General features: G+C 34.3%; 1 protein-coding gene across 2 annotated transcripts in view; it reads left to right on the top strand.

Annotated features, from left to right (window-relative positions):
• LOC126879182 (serine/threonine-protein phosphatase rdgC) overlaps positions 1 to 25,174 on the top strand; it is a 736,378-nt gene that overhangs the window by 507,447 nt on the left and 203,757 nt on the right. For both annotated transcript variants that reach the window (XM_050642225.1, XM_050642224.1), the window contains 2 exons: positions 6,312 to 6,399; positions 17,449 to 17,597. In XM_050642225.1, the coding sequence (XP_050498182.1) occupies positions 6,312 to 6,399; positions 17,449 to 17,597 (237 nt within the window). The remainder of the gene's footprint in view (positions 1 to 6,311; positions 6,400 to 17,448; positions 17,598 to 25,174) is intronic.

The raw sequence follows: 25,174 nt of genomic DNA, 5'->3' as shown, positions 1-25,174 counted from the left end.
TACAATAACGCGATACTATAATTATTTATAGTAGTTATTTGAGAAAAGTATGCAAGACAACAATCAAACAAGTTTATTTAATATTGAATCTTAATGACATCTAAGTGCAAATGTGTATTTAATAAACTCATATTAAAAGATAAAAGTTCTTCTGATGTATGTCTTAATGTTTGACAGCACTGTAAACAGTGGCGTAGCTGAAGATTGGGGGGCCCCACGCGACAATTTTTATGGGCCCCCGTATTATAAACATAACATATTAGACAACTAATAACAGTATACCTACTAAAATATGTGTAAATGACAATGTTTGGCCTTTCTTTAATAAGTCTTTATCAGTACCTAATGTTAATAGATTTTTGGGAATAGACATGAAAACCTATGTACATGTCTCTTAATATGGGCCATTCCACGAACATACGCCTGTTTTGGATTACTTCGACAACGAATATTTTACAGTGCAACATAAGAAGTACAAAAGTAAATGGCGCTAATAATTATTCCAATAAACAACAATGTAATTTGCAATTTACTTTCGTTCTTCTTATTTTGCACAGTAAAATATTCGTTGTCGAAGTAATCCAAAACAGGCATATATTCGTGGAATAGGGTATACGACAAACGTATTAGTAAGTTGTTGCAATATTATAACTAAATTTACATTGAAAACATGAACTTTTTTGCTACAAGTTATTTTTTCGTCGCAGCCGAGTCCATTGTAAAATTTTTTATACGTTTTATTGATTTATTTTTAAATTCCGGTATAATGCCCCCACTTCTTCTGCTATTTCTGCTGCTTCTGCCAAAGTTTCGGAAAAAGAATTTCTCATTTCTCAAAGATAATAACGTTTTTTCAAAAAGTTAAAGGGCGGCCGTTAACTCTACCGTTTCAGATTGCAAAAGTTTTAATGTTAGATTAATAAAGTTAAGTATTTTAGATCGAATAGTAATATTAACGGCAAATTCAAAATTATTTATATGCTCTAATAATGCATAAGCTTCTAATTTTTCATCGTTTTTTAGATAGCAATGAAATTTTCGTTAAAGATTTCACTACTTGCCGGAAAGCTCGAAGCAAAGCCATAACAGCATCATGTCTGGATGACCACCGGTTTTCACATAATCTTTTAACTATTGGCGATGAATCCAAAGTAACAATAGTACATAGTACACCCCATCTTTTAATACTTGCACTAAAAAAACATATATAATCTCTTAATTATATCTTAAAAAACAACTCCTGTAAACAAGCTGCTGTACGCCTGAATATACACCACTCATAGCGCGTGTCCCATCATACCCCTTTCCTCTGCAGTTGTGTACCGAAAAGTGCTTTGACTGTATAAATTTTAAAATTTTATTTATAAGACCTTTGCACTTTGGTCTAACATGCGAATAAATCCCAAAAAACTTTCAACAACTTCTAGACGGAGAGCTAGAGTCGAAAAATCATAGTCATAAGTAATATGGAGTTTGTCCTGTGATATGCGTCCATTTTATATTGATAAATATGATCCCTTTCAGGCTGACATCTCAGTGGATACAGGAAGTAGCAATAAGGGATGAAAGGGGAAAACTATTGCAGTCACTAAAGGTTTTCACCTCCTATTTCGTTGAACCTCCATCGATCTCCATGAAAATTGGTCAGTAGTTAGAACATAGCTCAAGAAATAAAAGTGATATGGTGCCAATTTGCATTTTTACCCCGAGGATAGATGCCACCCCTTCTCGGGGGTAAAAATTATTTTATTAAAAATAACCACACAAGTCGATAGAGGGGCAAATTTTAAGCAACATTTGTTATATCAAGTTATTAAAATAAATCAATACTTTTTGAGTCATTAAATATCAAAAATTTTAATTTTTCGTGAAAAAAATGCAGGGTATAAAGCGGTTTTTCATAAATGATTCAAAAACAATATAGTTATGCTTACCAAAATTGAAGATAATAAAAAGTTGAATGGATTCCTTACTTGAAGAATCTTTTAGAATTAATTATAAGTGAGTTATAGGTGATTGAATGTATATTTTTTCGGCTAGTACTCAAATCTAAGTATTCAAGCTTAAATCACGGGAAAATGATACATTTTATAAACTATACATATTAAACACTTGTCATAGTACTTAAGAGGAAACAGTAGCGAGCAACAGGTAGCCAAAACGCGTTCCAAGATTGCGGCTGTAATTTTGAATATTTTTTTGAGATATTTGGCACACGTATTCGTAATATACTAAAGAATGGCGGTACAGAGCTCAATTTGAAAAATATATTAATATGTGGAAATTACTCTGTAATTAAATACAATATTAAAAAAACGAGCCTGTACCGCCATTAAAAAGAACAAAAAACTTTCTTCAAATAAACTGTTTTATCCGATGCCTAGGTTTTGTGTCATTTTGGAACTACTAAATTTTTTTATTTCATTAGTAGCAAGTAGAACTTGCTTCAAACTAGTCTCCTCTTTCTAATAAATTTACCATTGCATATACCTAGAGACGCGTAAAAAAAAGTTACAGAACCATACCTATTTGCGAAATAATGGGGAAAATGGTCCAAAAATGCTGTGAGCGGCGAATTTTTAAAAATCCTGTTTTGGAAAATATAAATCTTAGAGACTTCTACTAAACGTCATTTAAAGAGAAAGAATGTAAGTTAATTTCTGTTAAAGCAATGTCTATACCTATATCCCGTGGAAAAAAGTTATGGGGCCAAAAACAAAATTGCTTTCTTTCGTGTTGTTTTTTTGCTTTTCTTTTGAATCTGTTTTTGTAAATAAAAATATTTTTGACTTTAAAATGTAATATTTCGATAGTAAATTTAACCTGGAACAATTTTTCTGTAGACGTCCTTGTACCAAAAGTGCATAGCACTCACCCTAATTCACCCTGTGCCTAGGGACTAATTCACCCATTTCTCAAAAACGCACCCATTTAAATGGTAGCACTTAGCGATTTTTTCAAATTTAGAGGTCCATTGACTATATGAGACAATAAAATCCCGTTAACGTTGTAGGTCCTTTTAGCTCTCTTATTTTGAACCTAATCAATAGCCTAATTGGAGCCTCACAAAAAATATTACCCTTTAAAGAGCTCTTGATCTGTCTGTTCACACAAATGAGTTCTTTGATATTTTATCTTTTAAAGAGTATATTTTATTCGTTCGTACCAGCGCTGCTTCAGAAAAAAGCCGCTCGACTGGTACGGACGTTCGCTGGACACACAAAGTGTCCCTAGCTATCCGAGATAAAAACAGGAAAACACTACTATAATATGATTTCCACCATAATAAAATATTTGTATCTGGTCCAGGTCTTGGAGATTGCAAGTAGTTTTCAACTTCAAAAACATTGGGATTGACTTATTGGGCTCATCGTTTTTCTCTCTCGCACTACTGGAGAGCATATGCGCTTGTGCGTCTTATAACTTTTATAATATTTTAACTGTATAATAGGCCTTATGAAGCACTCACATGGCGTTTTTTCTCGATACGATATTATGTATTGTATCGGTATCGTATTGATTTTCGATACGATATCAATACAATATCGATATTTTTATGGAATATCGTGAAGCTCTAACGTTGAGTTAAAACTCTAGGGGCCGGTTGTTCGAACGCTAATCAAGAAGTTGATTATTATCAATCATTTATTGTAATCAATTTTCTTGATTGGAATCAAATCGCGACATGAAAAATACATGTAAAACACTAATCAGTTATTGATTGTAGGTAAAACAGTAATTAAAATATAGCCGCAGCTCTTAAATTATTAAAAATTGCTTATTATTATTATTGATTTGTAAGTAAAAACAAGAAATTAACATCAGAAAGAGTTTAATTATGTTTTATTTTCAATTAAAACCAAAATAATAAAATAAATCAGTCAACATAACCTCAAAATGCGACATCTGTCAGAAGTACGCTTAATCAAATATAATTGTAATTAAATATTTGATAATGATCAGTTTTAATTAGCGTTCGAACAACCGGCCCTTAGACTTACGAAGTCTACTTACTATCATTGTTTGATTTGCGTGTATAGATAAAATGCTATGTGGAAATGCGATCAATGATTGTCCCCGTTTAGGATTTTATCCTCTTCAGGGTTTGTAGTGAATGTATAGTGTTGGCAGCAAAAGCAAACAGTCCGAAAAACACACTGGGGCAGCGCCGTGTCCTGGTGTTTTTGGATCCTGGGTTTTGCCGGACGGTGGTGTCCAGAAGGCTAAGAAGTCAACAGAGAAGAGAGTTTGATGGATTGTTGTTGGTTCCATAGACATTTACGTGTACTGTCCGTGCTTTGCTCTCGACCAGTCTCCCTAGAAACCATTGTACAACGACAGGCGAACCTGCGTCCCTCGTCGGCGGTCAGGAGGTGGCTTTGAGCGCGGCGTGGACAGTGTGCGTTCGAGTGGAGAAAATAGTTGCGGCTATTTTCTTGGGACGAACAGGTATAATTGTGCAATGAAGTTGGGAAACCGCAAAAAACCAACTTCTCCCTGTTCGGGGTAAGGAAGAGGAGATGTTAAAGGTGGGTACGGAAGGCTAACGGGGTAGCCTCGAGGATGTTTTCGTACTCCACCGGGAGTTCGTCAATGCATGTTTGCATTAGAGCGGACGGTAAATGAATCTTTTTGCGTTTGGGCTTTCGGTGGAGTACGTGGCCGGAAGATGAACAGGAACATTTGAGAGATTCTTGTGTGTCGGAGGGGGGGCCGTTGATTACTTTGATTGTGAAGTTCCTGTTCAGAGAGTTTATTCTCTCGGTGATTTTGGGGATGTTCGAGATGTTATGGATTTCGTTTGAGGGATATCGCCAGTGCTCAAAGTTACATCTACGCAAGATTCTACGTTCAGCGCTCAACAAACACTCTTGTTTTGCTCTAGCGCAAAGAGAGTACAGGCAAGATTTGTACTCCATGACGGGTAGAATAAAGGTCTTGTAAGTGTGAATGAGAGTCTTCTTGTGTGTCTTGCCAATTCGTCCAGAGAGAGAGAGTTGAGAAGTCTGGCCCTGTTCCTTACCCTATCTAAAGTTGCCTTTAGATCTGCGTTCCAGTTAAGAGTCCTGGTGAACAGAACTCCTAAATAGTTCGCAGTCGGACTAACAACAAGCCTTTCTCCCAACAGTCTCAGAGGATATTGGTCGTCTTCATTAATTATGATTCTATGTGACACAGAAGGGGCGCGAAACACAATTGTTGTTGTTTTGTTCGCGTTCAGCGTGACTCTCCACTTACAACACCATTCGCCGACACCGTCCAACAGAGCCTGGGCTCTTCTGAAGAGGAGTCTTGGGTTGTATCGAGAGGTTGTTGTGAGCAGAGCCGTGTCGTCTGCATAGAGAAACAGCCGAGTGCCTGGGATATTTTGGTTAGTGATATCGCTGTTGTAGATAATGTACAACAGCGGTGCTAGGACTGAACCCTGGGGGACTCCAGCTTGTGGAGTGAAGGGGGTGGACTTTTGATCACTTATTTTCACTCTGACAGTTCGGTTGTGGAGGTATGAGTGTACAATTTTGGTAAATTGCAATGGTAGCCCGATGTCCATAAGTTTCCGAACAAGTCCGTCATGCCAGACCTGATCGAAAGCCTTCTGGACATCCAGGAATGTGGCTATGGCGAATGAACCATCGTTGATGGTTTGAGTAACTTTAGTAGTGAAATCAGTTATTGCATGTTTGGTAGATTTACCTGACTGGAATCCGTATTGAAATTTTGGTATGATATTGTGGTTTTCGAGAAAGTCATTGAGCCTCTCTTTTAGGATTAGCTCAAGAACTTTGCCCAGAGTGTTGATTAAAGAGATTGGTCTATAGGATTCCACGTTGGTTGGGGGTTTGCCTTTTTTCAAAAGCATGATGGTATTGGCCACTTTCCAAGGAGTAGGGAAGTGGCTGTTTTTGAGACATGCATTGAATATTTTAGTTAGAAGAGGGATGATACTCTCTGGAAGTTTTTTGAGGCATCTTCGGTTGATGCCATCAGGTCCTGGAGCGCTGTTTTTACCTATTTGGCAAAAGCTCTCCGTTTCCCTGTTTGTGAGGGGGTCCATGATAGGATCATAGACTGGAACGATAGGATCATAGACTGGAACTTACGAAGTCCATTTGCTTCTTCTTATATAGCTGTGGTTATCGTTGATCGAGTGTCACGCCCTACTTCAACAATTATGTGATGATGAATGTAAACTTTTTTCTAACATATTTGTTTTGCCTTTTCCAAGATATCGACAATAGTATGCCATCAAAAAGCTATACATATTACCTATTGTATTTTTAATTTAACATTTAGTAATATTTTTGTTTCAGTTGTACAATTTCTTCAACGCTTTGTTGACACACATTCCCCAAACAGAACGAGAAGTAGATCCGACAAACTCCAAAAATGCTTCCTTAGGTAAGTACCTATACAACAACTATTTTCTGAGTCCTAAAGCTTATATTAATATATTTTTAACTAAGTCAGTAGCCTACAAGACAAAAACGAAAATTTTAATAAAGTAGAGATTTATTTCCCAATGTTGTTCTGAAGCTATTTTCTTGTGGCATTTTTACAATTTTAACTATTTATAATGTATAGTATCACGAGGTTTTTCCTGGTTTTCCCTCGTGATTTACTATGAGATCTCTAACGCGAGAATTTTAATGTCACCGTTGCATGTGGTCGTCTTTTTAAACAAAGATCACATGCTATGATTTTTTTGTGACGGATATTCTTGAGTTGGGGTTGATTTCATGTAATCGAATGAACTATCTTTCAGTAAAGTCGTCCCAGGAACGCAACTCATAAATATTGGCAATATCATTTTAAAGTCTTCTACTTTAAAATGTATCATATGTATCTGAATTGCCGATATAAATGAGTCAAATTAAATAAATTATTAGAAGAATTTTTTTACTAAGCAACAACATTTTTGTTTATATTAGTAGTATTTTGTATTTTGGCAACGGCACCCGATTTGGGCGTCGAAACGTTAATAAAAATCATTTTTTAATAGTATTGTGGCTTATTTCCCATTATAAATAGTTAAAATTATTTCCCAATATATTTCCAATATCCTTTTAGATCGATATACATGACCCAGCGATCCTTCGACTTGTGTAACATGTCTGAAAAATAGGTTTTTTGGGGGTATGCAAAGTAGCCTTCCGTGACGGCGATGACCTCATCATCATCATCATTGGTGACCGCTGACAGCCCATTTAGGGCCATGGCCAAGTTTGGAAACAAAAATAGTCGCACGAGGCCAAATCTGGAGAATACAATAGACGGAGCAACAGTTCGTAGCCCAATTCGACCAAATTGCCTTGTCATGGTGAAAGAGCACTTTTTTCTTCACTAAATGGAGTTGTTTTTTCTGCGATTCGGCCTCAAATCGGTCCAATAATTATTACTATTCTACTACGGCCCTACAAACTGTCCCAGGGCACAATAGAGCCCTGTGATCGTTTTGTCCTTCTTCCATAAAATGGTGGCCATCACCTTTCTGGCGAGTCCACTGTTTCGACTGTTCCTTGGCCGCTGGTGTTTACCAGTGGATCCATGTTTAGTCGACGGTTACGAAACGACGGACGTTGAAACTCCTTCGAATTACTCTTAAATAAATAGCGTCAAATACTGCTACAAAGTAGTCTCCCGGTTGCACTTGTTGTCCAAAGTAAGCAAACGTGGCACCTATTGCGCTGCAAAAATTTCATATAGGATATGTCCCACGGAGTCTTTTGAAATCCCTATTGTCTCAGCTATCTCACGCACCTTTAGTCGACGGCAGTGCCGCGCCACCACGTGTTAGCGCCTGTGTGCAAAACATTTAATGGCGCCCAAAAATACGCATTTCCGAACACACCGAATACGTGGACATCATGCTAGGACTGAGGCAAGGCTGTATTTTGTACGCTCTAATTTTCAACCTCTCCTATGAAAGAACATTTATCGAAGCTTTGAACGAAATTGAAAAAGAAATTCTACTAAACTTGTACGTAGGGGAGAGTTGGACAAAACGGGATACCATTCTTGTTTACTTTACTACGGAAAATATGTTAAAGAAATTATCAGAATATTATTTTTATAGGTACATTTACTGCATCACACAAAACACACATCTTTAGCTATTTTTATTAACTGGAAAATAGTAAAAAAAAATATTTATTAAAGTCCTACACATCCCGTTTTACCCAACCACGGTTGGATAAAACGGGATAGGTTTATAATATTTAATTTTTTGGATAAAATGATCTAAAACTTAATTTATGTCTAAATTAAGTAGACATTAAACTGTATAGTAAAATTTACTCTTGAAAGAATCTTCAGTAATCAGAAACTTAAAAATAGGCATTTTTTATGTTTTATGGCAAAATGGGAAATAAGACCTTTTATTTAGGAGTAGGTACGTATATCAGAACAAAAGTCACATAAAAATATGTTGTTCTTCTCTGCGGTATGATAAAACGCTTCATATCTCTATTTAAAAAATTAATAATCCAACAAATAAATAGGTAGATAAAACAGGACATAAGAAACTGTATCCCATTTTATCCAACTTGTAAGTGTCCCGTTTTGTCCAACTCAGACATTTTTCAAAACAAAAGTGGCTGCTGCCTAAATGTGAAAGTAAAATTAGGTAGACTACACATGAGAATATTCGTTAATGATTGCTTAATTAAATATAATAGTCACCGGAATTATATTTTTATTTATGTAGGCAGTATAATGTAGAAAACAGCGCACTTAAAAGTACAAAGTATCAAAAAAATAGAGTCAATCAATTCTAAATACAACAACTTTTCATCAAATAGTGGCATCAAGATAAAACGAACTGAGAATGTTAAAATGACGACTGATAACAAGTTTCCGTCGTTGTGCGATTGATAGCACCACTAGTTGGGTCTCTAGGCTAGGTATCCCGTTTTATCCGATTATCCCGTTTTATCCAACTCTCCCCTACTAAATAACATCAGGTATGCAGATGCCACCATAATATTTGCGGACAACCTAGAAGACCTACAAGTCCTTATGAACAAAATCACATATTACAGTCGATAATATGGACTCAATATAAAAGTAATGAAGACATAGGTTATGATCATTGACAAGAAAAAGATAACAGAAAGGCAACTCTAAATCAACCAAAACCCCGTAGAAAGAGTGACGCACATAACTATATCAACACCATAATAAATTAAGAATGGATTTAATTAGCAACCAAGAAATAAGAGCGCGCACTGGAAAAGCTAATTCCACCTTCAACCGTATGGGGGCTTTCTTCAACGGTCACAACCTCTCTCTTATTACTTATAAAAGTAAGAATGCTGCGATGCTACGTCTTCTCTGTCCTTTTTTGTGGTGTTGAATCGTGGACCTTGAACGAAGATATGTGCAGAAAATTAGAAGCTTTGAGATGTGGCTATACCGTAGAATTCTTAAAATCCCGTGGACTGGCCGGGTCACAAATGAGAAGGTCCTCAGAACAATGAAGAAGAACCGAAAGTTACTGACCACCATCAAACCTCGAAGTTAGAATACTTTGTATACAGTGAGCACGTAAAGGTTGGAATAAATTCATTTTCTCAAGAATGAATGATTTTGGAAAAAATCCCGAAACAGGTCAATTTTTATTTTAAAATTGCGACTTTTTGGCATATATATCATACTAGTGACGTCACCCATCTGGGCGTGATGACGTCATCTACGATTTTTTTAAATGAGAATAGGGGTCGTGTGATAGCTCATTTGAAAGGTAATTCAATTATCTATTCAGTAATATAAACATTAATATAATTATTTATACAGGGTGTCCAAACAATTTTCTTTAAATTAAATTTATTGATATAAAAAGAAGAATGTGTGTAATCTATTTAAATCAAAATACATTTTACTCCTATAAGAAAACAGGAAATAATGTTTATTTGACACATAAATATTGTTTTTTGCTTAAATTCAGTATTAAAACAACCACCCACCTTCCTCTTGACAGTTTGAACATTTAATTTAAGCGAAAAGCAATGATTATTTTTCAAATAAACATTTTTTTCTGTTTTCTGAGAGCAGTAAAATGTATTTTGAATTAAATAAATTACTTGCATTCTTCTTTTTATATCAGTAAATTTATTCGAAAAAAGATTTTTTTTTGACAACCTGTATGAATAATTATGTTAGTGGTTATATTACTGAATAGAGAATTGAATTACCTTTCAAATGAGCTATGACACGACCCCTATTCCCATTTAAAAAAAGCATCGATGACGTCATCACGCTCAGATGAGTGACGTCACTAGTATGATATATATGCCAAAAAGTCGCAATTTAAAAATAAAAATTGACCTGTTTCGGGATTTTTTTCCAAAATCGTCCATTCTCGAGAAAATGAATTTATTCCAACCTTTACGTGCTCACTGTATACACATTATGCGAAATTAATCCAGATATGCCCCACTAAAGCCATCGTGCATAGAAAAATATTTGGAAAGCGAGGTCCAGCAAGAAAAAAAGATCCTGGTTAAAATACCTCACAACCTGGTTCAACACAACACCTCTGCAGCCTTTTCGCTCTGCATATCGCGGATATAGCTAAGAAAAAGATTGCCATAATAATCGCCAACATTCGTCCCGGATGGGCCCATCAAGAAGAAGAAACAGTTAATGCCTTTAGAAATATATATTTTAAAAAACCATACTGAAGTAAAACTACGGGGGCTTTCCCATTGATTTTGTTTTATATATTTTAAAATTTTACATTTTACATAATGATTTAACATCATTATTTAATTCTTTTAACAAAAGCTGAAGGCTGAAGCTGTATAATTCATATAATTCTTTAAACAAATCGTCTCCCTCCATAATATATAAATGATCATTAAATCTCAGTTTTTTTTTCAAATTTTTACACAAGAGTTTTCTGTATTGTCGTTAAAATTACTTTTATAAAAATTTTAAAGAACTAACATGGTTTTCCATGATTTTCCAATATGAAAATCTTTCGTTTACTGACATTAATCCTTGCTCGAGAAAACAATGAACGAAATTAACTTTGTATGACATTTTAGGATCCAAAACCTGTTCGTCTTTGTTAGTAATCGAACTGTCAGCTTTTTTTCGAAGCCTTAACTGTGTCACTGGTTGATAACTGGACTCCACATCCAGTTTCTCTGCAGTTTCATTTTCTGTAGTAATTACATCACTAAATTTGATATTTGTTCGAAACTCTAGCAACAATTGTTTTATCTCTTGTAAAGTATTTAAGGCCAGCTCCATATTCATTGTTTTTGATTGAAAAATTTTGCTAACGAAGTTAACTTACATCAGAACTTTATACCATAGGTATGTAGACTGCGCAACTGAGCTAAACATCTATCGCTATCAACTATCTAACAACTATCTCCTAAACATCTAGCTTGATAATTTCAATCACGATCTTTATCCTAATGCGTTATATCACATAAAGCGTAATAAATTTCTGACAAATTTTTGTATAGTGGCTTTAAAGCATCAATTCTGCTGGACCAGAGTGTATTATATAAATGCTTGCAAAGTGTTGTTTTATGATATCCTAACGTTTGGTAGAAGCTAAAAAAATGGGTAAGTGTTATTTTGATCCGCCTAACTCTAGTGGCGCCCCTTGATTTCTGGCGCCTGTGTGCTCCGCACACATTGCAGACGTGGACGGCGCGGCCCTTAGTCGACGGTGCGTGGTCTGCCAATACGAGATCATAGATTTTTGTCACGTTATTTTCCGTGATAGCCATTTTCGACGCATCTAGACGTGACTCATAAAAAAACCTACGTGCAACCACGTTGAAATCAGTTAAATCCATTTTTGACCGTTATCTTCTAAGGAGAAAAGTCATTTTACACAGCATCCAAGCGCTTTTTGATTTTGCTGCGCGATTTCCCTTCCAAAAACAAGAATCAAATCACCCACCGATCTTTTTCCATTTTTCTAAAATCCGCGCAAATATCCGTTTTCATACTCGATCAAAATAAAACTATGAGTCCGATTGCGCGGTGAGGTTAAGTAGGTACTTTATACTTCTTAAGTACTTATAGAATTATCTAACAATAAAACACTGAAAACGTTTGTTTTTCTATACTTCCACAAAATTTATTATAACTATGTGACTACAACTGTTTCGGCAGAGTGCCTTTCTCAAGTGATTTAGTTTACTATGGGTTTGCCTTTTTAAATCTTTAACTGAAGAGGTTGAGGACTGGGGAGTCGTTTGTCTCGAGTTGGTCATTCAGAATTATATCTGTATTTTTTAATTTATTAATTTCCATAGATTCTAATAAAGATAGCTTATGGCCTTTATTTTGAATATGCAGAATTTGAAACTCTTCATTAAAAGAATGATTATGATCTAGAAGGTGAAGTGCTTATGTAGAATCGTCTGTGTTTCTATTGTTGAAAGCCCTTTTGTGTTCTGCTATCCGTTTGTCAAAGGTTTTCCAGTTTGACCGATGTAAGTTTTCGGACAGTCACCACAAGTTAGTTTGTAGACACCACTCTGTAGTTGTTTTCTCTTTCGGCTCTTATTGTTCTTAATATATTTGCTTAAGTTGTTGTTAGTTCTGAAAGCTGGTGTTATTCCTTTCTTTTTATGTATCTGGCTATTTTTGTTGTTATCTTGATAGTATATGTGATAGAGCAGAAGGTACTGGGTTCTTTCTGTGGTGGTGGATAGACTAATTTCAGGGCTTTATTATGGAGTTTTTGGTTTAAAATTTTATTAATTGTTTGTTCGTTATAGCCATTGTTTACTGCTATTTGTTTAATGATGTTCAGTTCTATTTCGAAGTTATTTTTTGACATGGGAATTTCTGTCAGTCTATGTATCATGCTATATACTATGGTAGGCTGCTAATTTGTGTTGCGTAGGATGGGATGATGAATTGTGTATAGTTGTGTCAGTATGGGTAGATTTATGATATACGGAGAACTCATGTTTTTTGTGCAGTCTGGTAATTGTTACATCTAGAACGTTTATGGACTTATTCTGTTCTGTTTTTACTGTAAACTCAATATTACTATGAAGTGAATTAATGTATGATAGAAATTGGTCAAGTTGCCTGTTAGTTCCTGTAAATCATACTAGTACATCATTCACGTATCTCCACCAATATAAGAACAGTTTAAATACGGGATGTTTAGAAATTGTTGTTTCAAGTTGGTTCATAAATATATCTAATAGCAGTGGGCTTAGAGGATTAGGTACCCATAATAAGTCCTGCACTGTTGTTTGTGTATATTTGATTATTGAATTCAAAATAGTCTTGGTTTAGGCAAATTTCAAGAAGGTGTAAAATTTCAGATGCAATGATCGGATTTGCACTATTATAGTGTAAAAGATGTTTTCCGTCGACCGTCCATTTATGATCAATTTTAACACCCTCAAAATCATTGATTAATGACCCCTATTAATGAATGATTTTCTATGGGGCTTTTCATCGATTGTCATTTGTTTCGAGCTTCTGTCATGTGTCACATAATATTAATATATCTACGTCATACGTCTTTGGATTGTATCGTTGGTATATGCCAATAACGTATGACGTAGATATATTAATATTATGTGACACATGACAGAAGCTCGAAACAAATGACTGTGAATGAAAATCCCTATTAATGAACGATTTCATTATAGGCAACACAACATACATTGTTTGCATAAATTAATTAGACGCTCTGTGATTGGCAGTGACCTGTGGTGTAAACCAAACATATACCTATTTATATTTCTACTAAAAAATGCCATACAGCAGATAATCATTTATCAATACCTTTCTTTAATTTCAGTAATTGTACTATTTTGAATATTAATGTTTACGATAATAAAATTACCAATTAAGGAAAATTAAACTTTGAATAAAGTTAATGAAAGCTGAAAAAATTGTTGTTTATCGTTAAGTAAATAAAAATTTAAACTAAGATATCTTTATTTCTGGAAAGTATGGTCGACGGAAAAGTTTTGTAACGAACTCGTGAATTAAAATGGCGATTAACAATCTCGAACATTAACGCGCTCGCTCAGCTTTAAAATATCTCAATTGTTAATCGCCCTTATTAATACACTTCTTGTTGGTTAAATAACTATTAACTAGAACAAAAGTTTCTGTAGGAGGAACACTAGGAAAAAGATTTTTACGAATTGAAATTGTTGTATTTTATTAACTAGTTCTAGTGTATTTTTTACGGTGAATTTAGTTGAAAACTTAGTGTATTCTGTAATAACATCTGACAGCTTTTTTGAAAGTTTATATGACGGTGCTGTATAAAAAGAAACTACAGACCTTATTGGGTGGTCAGGTTTGTGTAGTTTAATAAAAGAGTATAATTTAGGAGGTTGTGGGTTACTAAATTATACTCTTTTATTAAACTACACAAACCTGACCACCCATTAAAGCCTGTAGTTTCTTTTTATACAGCTCCGTCATATAAACTTTCAAAAAAACTGTCAGATATTATTACAGAATACACTAAATTTTCACCTAAATTCACCGTAAAGAATACACTAGAACTAAATAGTTAATAAAATACAACATTTTCAATTGCCCAACAACTCCAGACTAATTTCATTTGACGCAAAAAATCTTTTTCCTAGTGTTCTAGTTAAAATTTTTTTACACCATAATAATCCAAATCCGATCATTGCATCTGAAATTTTACACCTTCTTGAAATTTGAATAAATCAAGACTATGTATTATTGTGTTTTCAATTTATCAATCAAAAGCAAAATGAAAATTAAATTAATTTTTTTTTTTAAATAACGCGGGCACATAAATTTGATACACCCTGTATATTGAGCTGTAAATATTTATTAGAATTTAGTTTGGATGTAAGTGGATTTCTCTTTTAATGAGCTTTCCGATGAACCATTAAAGACTTTTGTGAATAATTAAAGTGAAAAGGACGATGTATTTAGATTTAAAATGGAAATAGATTGTTTATTACGAGAACTATAGAACCCACAGGTAGATGTAATTATCACTTTATAGAAAAGGTGGTTTAAAAGAAAGTTTGGAATTTTATTATTTGTTTAAACTCGAGTGAATTTGTAGAGTTTCCCCGAAAGTAATTAAGGATGGTCGGAATAATTTTGAAAAGGACTGTTTGTTTGTCGAATGGAAAAGTCGATGTTTCTGATTCTTGGCAATGTGGAAGGGGAAAAGTGGATTGGATGATTGAGAGAGTTTGAAAAAGAAGTCATTATGTTTTTGGTATCGCTGAGGAGCAGTTCGACGTTTTCGTGAATAGATAGTTAGCAAGTACCAGTGGTTTGTTTGATAGTGGAGAATAGTGTTGAAAAGTGGAACGAGAGACAGATCAAATTGAGACGAAATACCTCTTTGATTCTGTATTATTGTGAGAAGGAGAGCAGAGAATTTTTGGAGTTTTGTTTGAATCGAGTACGTGTCTCGAATACGTGTTTGGAGAATTGGTGCTGGTATGCTGATAGTTTTGAAGCTGGATAACGGAGAGGGCTTTGATGAGTAGCCTTTAACATAGTCAACGAGGGAGAGCTGTTTTGGGTCACGAGAAGACATCAGAGTGAGTGAAGCAAAAGGTCAGTCAATTTATATGAAAGAGATTTTTATGTTCGGAAACTAAATTTTTGAGTAAAAAGCATATGAATTAAAATTCCAATATTTCAAAAAGTAAATAGTAAATATAGGTAATCTTGCGAATACATAAATTTGTTTTGTTTAGTGTTTTACCACAGTCATCGGGAACAAACCGATAAATTGTTTTTTTTTTACTATAATAATATTTAAATGGTAAAAATTTCATTCGGACATCTGTGTCCACAGGTTCTAGTTTTGATAGATTTTAGAGTAGTGATTTTAATAAATAAAAGACAATTCCTTATGTTTATTTTAATATTTTGCTTTATTTCTTTTCCCTATTTTATCCCGATTAGGATCAACTAAGAGATACTGAACCCACGAGAGAAGATAAGTATAACGTGAGATAATTTAGATTTTTTTTAATAGTATAAAAAGGCACCCTGAGATTTCTTTTTCATTTTTTATGCATGATTTGCGACAATTAAATAATTAATCAAATAAATAATAATTAATATAAAATTAATAAGAAGCAGATCATAACAGTATTTTAAATTCAATAATCAAATATATACATTGTGTATTACACAAACAACAGTGCAGGACTATTAAAATAGCAGTAAACAATGGCTATAACGAAAAAACAATTAATACAATTTTAAACCAAAAACTCCATAAGAAAGCCCTGAAATTAGTCTATCCACCACCACAAAAAGAACCCAGTACCTTCTGCTCTGTCACATATACTGGCAAGATCACAACAAAAATAGCCAGATACATAAAAAAGAAAGGAATTACACCAGCTTTCAGAACTAACAACAACTTAATCAAATACATTAAGAACAACTACAGAGTGGTGTCTACAAACTAATTGTAGTGACTGTCCGAAAACTTACATCGGTCAAACTGGCAGAACCTTTGACAAACGGATAGCAGAACACAAAAGGGCTTTCAAAAATAGAAAAACAGACACTTCTACATACGAACTTCACCTTCTAGATCATAATCATTCTTTTAATGAAGAGTTTCAACTTCTGCATATTCAAAATAAAGGCCTTAAGCTATTTTTAATAGAATCTATGGAAATTAAAAAATTAAAAATACAGATATAATTCTGAATGACCAACTCGAGACAAACAGCTCCCCACTCCTCAACCTCTTCAGTTAAAGACTTTTGAAAAGGCAAACCCATAGTAAACTAAATCACTTGGGAAAGGCACTCTGCCGAAACAGCTGTAGTCACATAGTTATAATAAATTTTGTGGAAGTATAGAAAACAAACGTTTTCAGTGTTTTATTGTTAGATAAAATGAACTTCCATCAAGTAACGGTCGAATCCATCAATTACTTATAGAATTGCCTAAGTTATGCAGGAATTTTTGACACAAATATTTTTTTAAAAGCGTAGGCGAGAAATTTCGGGGCAATGCTTTTTAAATGCATTTATTTTTTCGAATCCTGAGAAAACTAATATTTTTGAAAAATTTTAACGCAATGTGAAATATTACGTTATTACCGAGGGCCGAAAGTCCTTGAAAACTTATGTAACGTTTATTTTAATAGGTTACAGTGGTGAAAAAGAAGATAAAATTGAGTGTGATTTTTAATTTCCAATATCTTCTTCAAAAGAAATTTCTTGTTTATTCTAGAAACTTTCGGCCCTCATTAATAATGTAGTCTTTCATTCTGCGTTTAAATTTTTCAAAAATATTTGTTACCTTTCTTGGGATTCGAAAAAAATTAATGCATTGTGTAGAAATAATGATGATGAAATTAGAGCCTTACCGTCTATAAGAAGTTTCAGGTTTTTATAATTAAAGTAATAATGAAATAATATTATGTAGAAATAATAATGTGAATTGTGTAATAGAATATTTTTTTTATTTCAGAAAACTTAAATCTAGAATTCGACGACGAGTCGCCCGACGAAGAATACTACGAACCGGAAGAAAAAAGAAAACTGTCCCACTACCAACTAGAATATCCCTACACGGAAAAAGCGCTGATTCAGCTGATAGAAATTTTCAGGAAGCATCGTGTGAGTATAGGTAACCAATTTGTTAAGTAAACATTTATCCCTTAATAGAAAAAATACTAGTGTAAACGGATGTTTGACGTGACTTCTAAAATTTCAGCTAACTCTAATCAGTAGAGAACTCGTTCTTACAATAAATATGGCTCTTGCCTTCTACTACCCGTAAATTTTTTTCCATAATCATCACTACGACGATAATTATTACAGTTACAATCTGGTCATAATTGACCAATGAGCAATTTTAATTTAACCTAAATTACTACTGTTCCTTAAAATTAAGAGCTTACCCCATAGCGTCTCTTATCTAATCTAAGAAGATAGTGCAATATTCTAGAATACACACTAACGCGCACAAGCACTATGCATGCTTTTCACTATCACCTATCACTTAAACTAGTTCAAAAGGCTTTGTCCTCTTCAATCTTCTAATTTGCCCAGTGGTATCGAGGAGCTGGATTGCCTCAATATTCTCGTGAAAATGAAGTCGTTGCTCGTGACTTCCTGCCATCTTCTTGATGATTATATCCACAGTTTCCATTCCTAGGTCCTTATGGAGATCACTGTTTGTCACATACCAAGGAGCATCTACAATATTTCTTAGTATTTTGTTCTGGAATATTTGTATTACTGTTATACTACTTGGTCTAGTACACCCCCATAGTGGGCATCCATAAGTCCATACAGGTCTCAATATTTGTTTGTAAAGTAGTAACTCATTCATTATGCATCGACAATGTGGAGTTTCTTCCAATTAGCCAATACATTTTTTTATATCTTCTATTTAGTTCTTTTCTTTTTTTTAAGTGCACCTTCCAGTGTAGTTTTGCATCTAATGTTATACCCAAATACTTAGCATTATCTGCATATGGTACTTAGATATTGTTGAGTATAATTGGTATATATTGTATTTTTTTGTTGGTGAAATTAACATGGACAGATTTAGCTTCATTCAGCCTGATTCTCCATTTTTGTGTCCATTTATGGATTTGGTTAACTGCTATTTGGACCTTGTTGGTCGCCTCTTCACTTGTCGTCCCTACTGCTTGAATAGCTTTATCATCAGCAAAGATGGCAACTGTGTTGTCTTCCAGTACAGGTATATCACACGTGTATCCAAAGGAAATAAGGAACATAATAATTGAAAAAAGAAAACTGAGAAGAATTTGGCAACAAACAAGGTCTCCTCAAGATGAGACTAAACTAAATCGTGCAAGTCAACAACTCAAAAGAACTATCCTACCATTAAATAATGACTCAATTAATTCTTACTTACAGGAGCTAAGAAATGACGGTAGTACAGATTATTCCTTATGAAAAGCTACTAAAAGACTGAAAAGACCTATTATGCACTCTCCTCCTATTAAACTAGAAAATGGTAACTGGGCCAAAAGTAGTGCACAAAAATCAGAGCTATTTGCCATACATCTTGAAAATACATTCAAACCAAATGAACCTCAAGGGGATGAAGAAAGATGGGAGGAACTTGTTCAATTAGAGGAAGAAATTCGGCTAACTACACCAAAAGTAGTGCTTGAAGAAATAAAGAAAAATATTAATCCGAAGAAAGCTCCGGGCTAGGATTTAATTACGGGTGAGCTGTTGAAAAATCTTCCCCGAAGGGCTATCGTAAAATTAACAAACCTCTTTAACGGTGAAATCAGATTAAAATATGTACCAATGATATGGAAGATGGCGGAAGTCATTATGATTCCTAAACCAGGAAAACCAGCACATGAGGTGTCGTCATACAGACCGATATCTCTGCTTCTTGTAATATCGAAGCTGTTTGAGAAACTGCTCCTCAAGAGAATAAAACCAATTATTGAAACAAGAAATTTGATACCGACACATCAATTCGGATTTAGAAATAAGCATTCAACAATTGACCAGGTGCACAGAATCACAAATATTATCGAAAGATCCCTAGAAGAAAAGAAAATCTGTTCAACTATATTTCTTGATGCTGCACAGGCTTTTGATAAAGTCTGGCATGAAGGTTTAACATACAAACTAAAATGTTTTTTACCTATACGGTACTCAAAACTTTTACAATCGTACATAAAAGAACGACATTTTAGAATTAAGCAAGAAGACTGTTTTTCAAACTTAAAAGAAATTAGAGCAGGTCTTCCACAAGGCAGTCTGTTGGGTCCGGTCCTATACCGTAAAATTTACATTTAAATTTTAGATTGATATCTTCTTCTTTTCGTGCCATGTAGAGATTTAGCCGTTGGTAGCTTCTATGGGAATTTGTCGATATTTTTCTCAATCTTGCACGACATGTAAAAATTAGTCTGCTAAGTACACTGGCGAGGGCTTAAGATCCACTAATATTTCTTCGTACCAATTCTTCTCCATTCCCCTATATTTCCATTGAGTATTAACTGCATTATCCAGTACCTGCTACCTTCCATTTTACACTCGTCGATATTTGACATCATTCACCTCTTTGGCAGTTTCTCTATACAGATCGGGCATCCAGATGTTACCTAGGTTCCGGCTCTTTTTGTTGATGATATGTTCAGTACTTACAGTTATGTAAATAACTACATATACTGACTTCTCTTGTTGATAAAGGTCGAACCAATGCAGTTATTATTCAACATAAGCCTTTCTCCTAGAATATTGTTAGAATGGTACTCACTTCGTCTGTCGGTCCTTTTGCTACCCCATTCCATGTGGTGTGAGATGGCATCGCAGCCTAATGCTGATGATGACTTATAGTCCATGCCTTCGATTACTTCTTGAATCACCATAGGAAGGGGATCTGTTGTTGCTTTAGCACCTGGCAAGTATGCATACGACTTTATCATGTCTCTCCGCTTCCTATCATATAGTGATTTGTGCTGCTATCACTTTTTCCGAGTAGAAACCTTAAGTAAGATGTGATTAATATCCTAAGTACATTGTTCTGGTTTATATGCTGAGCTTTTAGCCTAAGCTTTGGTTAAAATTAATCCTAGGCCGCCAATTCGGCTTGTTCCAGTAACTCAAGCCTCCTGGATTAGTACTTCGTGCACATGTAGCTTCATTTGCGAATATTCTGTCAATGGTACATGAAGCAGCCTTGGCATGTCGAAGATTCGCCTTATGAACTTAATTATTGTTTCCTCTTGGAGGGTCTTTCCGCCCAGATTTTTGATAGAGCCATCATTACTGGCTTCACGAGGTCTTGTCTCGAGGAGATAATTTAGGTTTTATTGCCTCTTCGTTAGTTTTCGCGGTTGCTGGCCTTGTGAGGAATAGGATGTTTCTCTTTTCTTATTATTATTATTATTCGTTTTCTTCTACCTAGATTGCTCAGAGGAAGAAGATGTCTCTTTTCTCCTGGCATCCTTAGGTCTAATGATAATCCTGCAAAAGCTAAATAATGGCCTGAAGTTTAATATCTCCTAAGCAGTCACAGATGGATCATCTATTGAGAAACTCTAGGTTTTTTCTGAATAGATTTCTCGCAATACAGCACTTGCTAGCCATGCGTCCTCAGGCTTCTACTCTTCTTCCTTAGTAGGGGAAAGGCGGGCAAAATGGGGTACTTAAGGTATAAATTAGGATTTAAAAAAAATCTGTAACTTTTAAGGTCTTAAAATAAGACAAATATCATTGTTATAGTAGTAACTATTTATTAATAGAATTTGAATTTTAAAAAAGTCAAAGTTTTTTTTATTATATGAAAAAATAGAAACTAATGTAAATTGCCCCATTATGCCCGTCGTATAGGGTAAAATGGGGTACCAAATTGAAACCAAGAAAAGCCTATTGACAAAATTAGCATACAAGTACTACTTCATCATCCTCATCTTCTACACCTGCACATGAATTTTTAGCCCATTTAAGGCAACTGGATCAGCTTATCCATCCTTCTGTGGAAATTGAATAAAAGTTTCCGCAGAACCAGTCGGTGTCACTATCTTCGCCTTCTGAATTTGACTCTACTTTTTTAGTTTTATTCAATTGCGATTTCTTACTCGTCTGTGATTTGGTTTGATCATCGGCTATCTTACTTGGTATGGTAAAAGGGTAAAGACTACCAATAGGTATGGTAAAAAGGGTACCCCATTTTACCCTACCTATTGGTACCCCATTTTGCCCAAAGAGCAGATTTTGAGATTATGACCTGTTTAAATTATTACAAGTTTTTATTTTTTAACATAATGACAAACGAATACTCTAGAACACATTCACTGTTAGTTGGAAGTAATGATATTAAATAATAAATTGTTTTAGTAATACTAACGATGGATTATTTTTCGGCTGATATTATAACTTGGTTAACTAAAAACGCACATGTACTCTTCACAACAATCGACTAACAGTTAATTATATCTGCTTTATGACAGAAGGCGTAAACAGGCGTCTATAATTTAATTAACGTCGTATAGATGGAGCGAGTGATATTGAAAAAAAGGGGGTACCCCGTTTTAGGCAGCTACCCCGTTTTGCCCGCTTTTCCCCTATTTTGAGAATTTTTTTAGCAGCCATTGAGGTATCTTTTTCTTAATTAGATATTTATGCAGTATATTTATGCAGGATATGTATATTTGAGATTTGGTAGAGATTAGTTAATTAGAACGCCTTAAGTTTTGCTCCTTTTCATGGGTTGAATCTTTCAGTCACCTCAATTAGTCATTTGGAGATAATGTGTTATCTAAAGTCATCCCAGCCAATATGATCAGCTGTAGAAATTAACTTCTGAGCTGTGTTTGGGGGAAATACTCGAGGGCTTGTAGGATAGATTTCTGCAGCCTCCTATTATAATTATCTATTAGATGTATTAGATTCTCTGGGTGGATTATTCCTATCTTAATTCCACTAGTATTAGATTTGTAATAATATTGATATCCTCGGGTTGGGATCGCGTTATCTGCTCACCCTTAAGGGTTCTTGCATCTGAGATTATTCTTTTTCCAGGAGTTTTGGTAGAAGAGGGTTTCTCTCTTTCTCTTTCTTTTTCGGAGGTTTTCTTGTTTGTAGTACCTCTTCTAGAACTTTTTCATAGGGTGTCCCTGATTTCAGACGCCGCTCTTACTGCTTCTATGCCGCTAACTGAACGTCCCTGTCAATTGTATCTAACTATTGATTTTTTTTTTCTAAAACGTTCATATTTATATTTTCAACCCATTTCGTCCATTCATGTTTTCAATGTTACAATAGATATCTTCATAATAATATTTTTTTTGTTTTTACTAATAACATATAAGATGTGTCGCGCATATAAATGGATTGTCAGACTAATTTGCTTGAATAGCAGATTTTATTTTTTATTGAAATTACTCGTTGGCACTGCTGTATCCGTATAGAGATTACGCAATGAATTTACCCTCTAATACAGAAATAAATTAAATCTTGTCGGAGCCATAAATTGAAATTACCCAAAAATCCGCAATCGCCATCGACCAACCGAGAATATTTCATTTGACTTTTTTCTGTGTGGATTTAAAAGATTTATTCGAATACATTTCATACAGTCGACAAGCCCGCTAATCTGAAATTAATTCTGTTTTTCACACCCACTCCACACCACTTACATGTCCGCACAGCGCCAAGGATTATAACCGAACCGACTACAAGCACAAGCCGATCGCAAATTATAGCTTTCTACGCATACGCGTACGAATGGATTATTATAATCTAACAATAAAACACTGAAAACGTTTGTTTTCTATACCTCCACAAAATTTATTATAACTATATGACTACAGTTGTTTCGGCAGAGTGCCTTTCTCAAGTGATTTAGTTTACTATGTGTTTGCCTTTTTAAAGTCTTTAACTCAAGAAGTTGAGGAGTGGGGCGCTGCTTGTCTCGAGTTGGTCATTCAGAATTATATCTGTATTTTTCAATTTATTAATTTCCATAGATTCTAATAAAGATAGCTTAAGGCCTTTATTTTGAATATGCAGAATTTGAAACTTTTCATTAAAAGAATGATTATGATCTAGAAGGTGAAGTGCGTATGTAGAAGTGTCTGTTTTTCTATTGTTGAAAGCCCTTTTGTGTTCTGCTATCCGTTTGTCAAAGGTTTTGTCAGTTTGACCGAGTAAAGTACATTCAAAACAGTGTATGTTTCAAAAATCTGACGATTTGAGGCGGCGTAAGTAAATAGGCGAGTCACAAAGTTTCACAATAAAAAAGCGAATATTTCGCGAAATGAACGTCATATCGAAAAACTAAAAAATATGTGTTCAATATTTTTCAAAAATCTATCGAACGATACCAAATGCGACTCCCAACGAAGAGGGGAGGGGAAAATTTAAAATTTTAAATACGAATCCCGCGCGCGATATTTCGCGAAATGAACATCAGATCGAAAAACTTATCCGAGATTATCCGAGCAAGCGTTAGTATTGATGCTTAAAATATCTTCAATTTTCTTCAATAGTGTATCTAAAAATAATTATGTTGTTGCAAAGACTGCACTTTTTTGTTTAGTTGCTAGTTGTCATTATCAAGATATAAATAAATATGTAGGTATATAAATATGGCTTTTATTCACTTGTGGATAAATATGTATGGCTATAAATATGTATCAATATATTGTAGTTCGATTATCCGAACAAATCGGTTTTCCGAACACCTATGTCCCCCAATTAGTTCGGATAATCGACGCTCTACTGTATTTCAACCTAATCCAAATGTATAATTACAATATGATTATAATAAAAACTACTTACCAAATTAGAATGAGTTTTCCTTGTCCAAAATAGTCCAAAAGTCCAAAAATATAGGTATATGAAAACTATTTAAAAAGGCAGGATAACTATTAACTAACTTTTGTTTGTTGTTTCTTTTCACACAAATTTTAAAACGCAACAACCATAAATAATCTAACTGCAGCTGTGCCACAGCCGCCATATTGAATAATTTTTGACATGCCATTTGAACATCCAATCAGAACAACGTTATAATGCGCATGCGCCGGGATCATAGGTTTTAACATATAAAAATTTACCCTCATTTCGCCGGTAAAGAAGTATAACTTCAAAAATGGAAAGTCTCCACTAAAATGGAAAACTTAACGTTAATACTTAACTTTTTTTGGTTTTAGGACCTAATCTTCACAACCCAATAGGTTCCCTAAACGCTCGAGTGACTGCACATTTAGCATACTTTCCTCCCCTACTATAAGTTGTTTTTATAAATTGTAATGATTTCAATCTACTAACATGATTATTTACGAAGTTTCTTATATTACGTAAAGATCTGCGACGATTATGACTGAAGGAGTTAATGCACCTATTCTTTTTCTCATGATCATCTTTCAGTGCGTCACAGTTTTTCGATTTCTCTCTAACGCATTAAATTGTATGTGACAGAAAAAAAGGCACGTCTGTGAATAATTTGGTAATTATTTTAGTTCGGTGATTATTCTAATTGTCGATAGATGGCGCCATAATCAAAAAAGAATTATTTATTAAATAAAATAATAATATTATCAATATAATCTGTACAATTTACAAGACCATACAAATGAAAGAAAATACCATTTTATAAATGCAATAGACACAATTGATTTGGTTTTATTCCAAATTGAAAATAAAATTTGACAACTGTCAGATTTAACTAAAATGTCACGTTAGAA

The sequence above is a fragment of the Diabrotica virgifera genome, chromosome 1 (genome assembly GCF_917563875.1).
Source record: "Diabrotica virgifera virgifera chromosome 1, PGI_DIABVI_V3a".
Taxonomy (NCBI): Eukaryota; Metazoa; Arthropoda; class Insecta; order Coleoptera; family Chrysomelidae; genus Diabrotica; species Diabrotica virgifera.
Note: the sequence above shows the minus strand (reverse complement) of the source record. Positions and strands in the feature narration are given on the sequence as shown.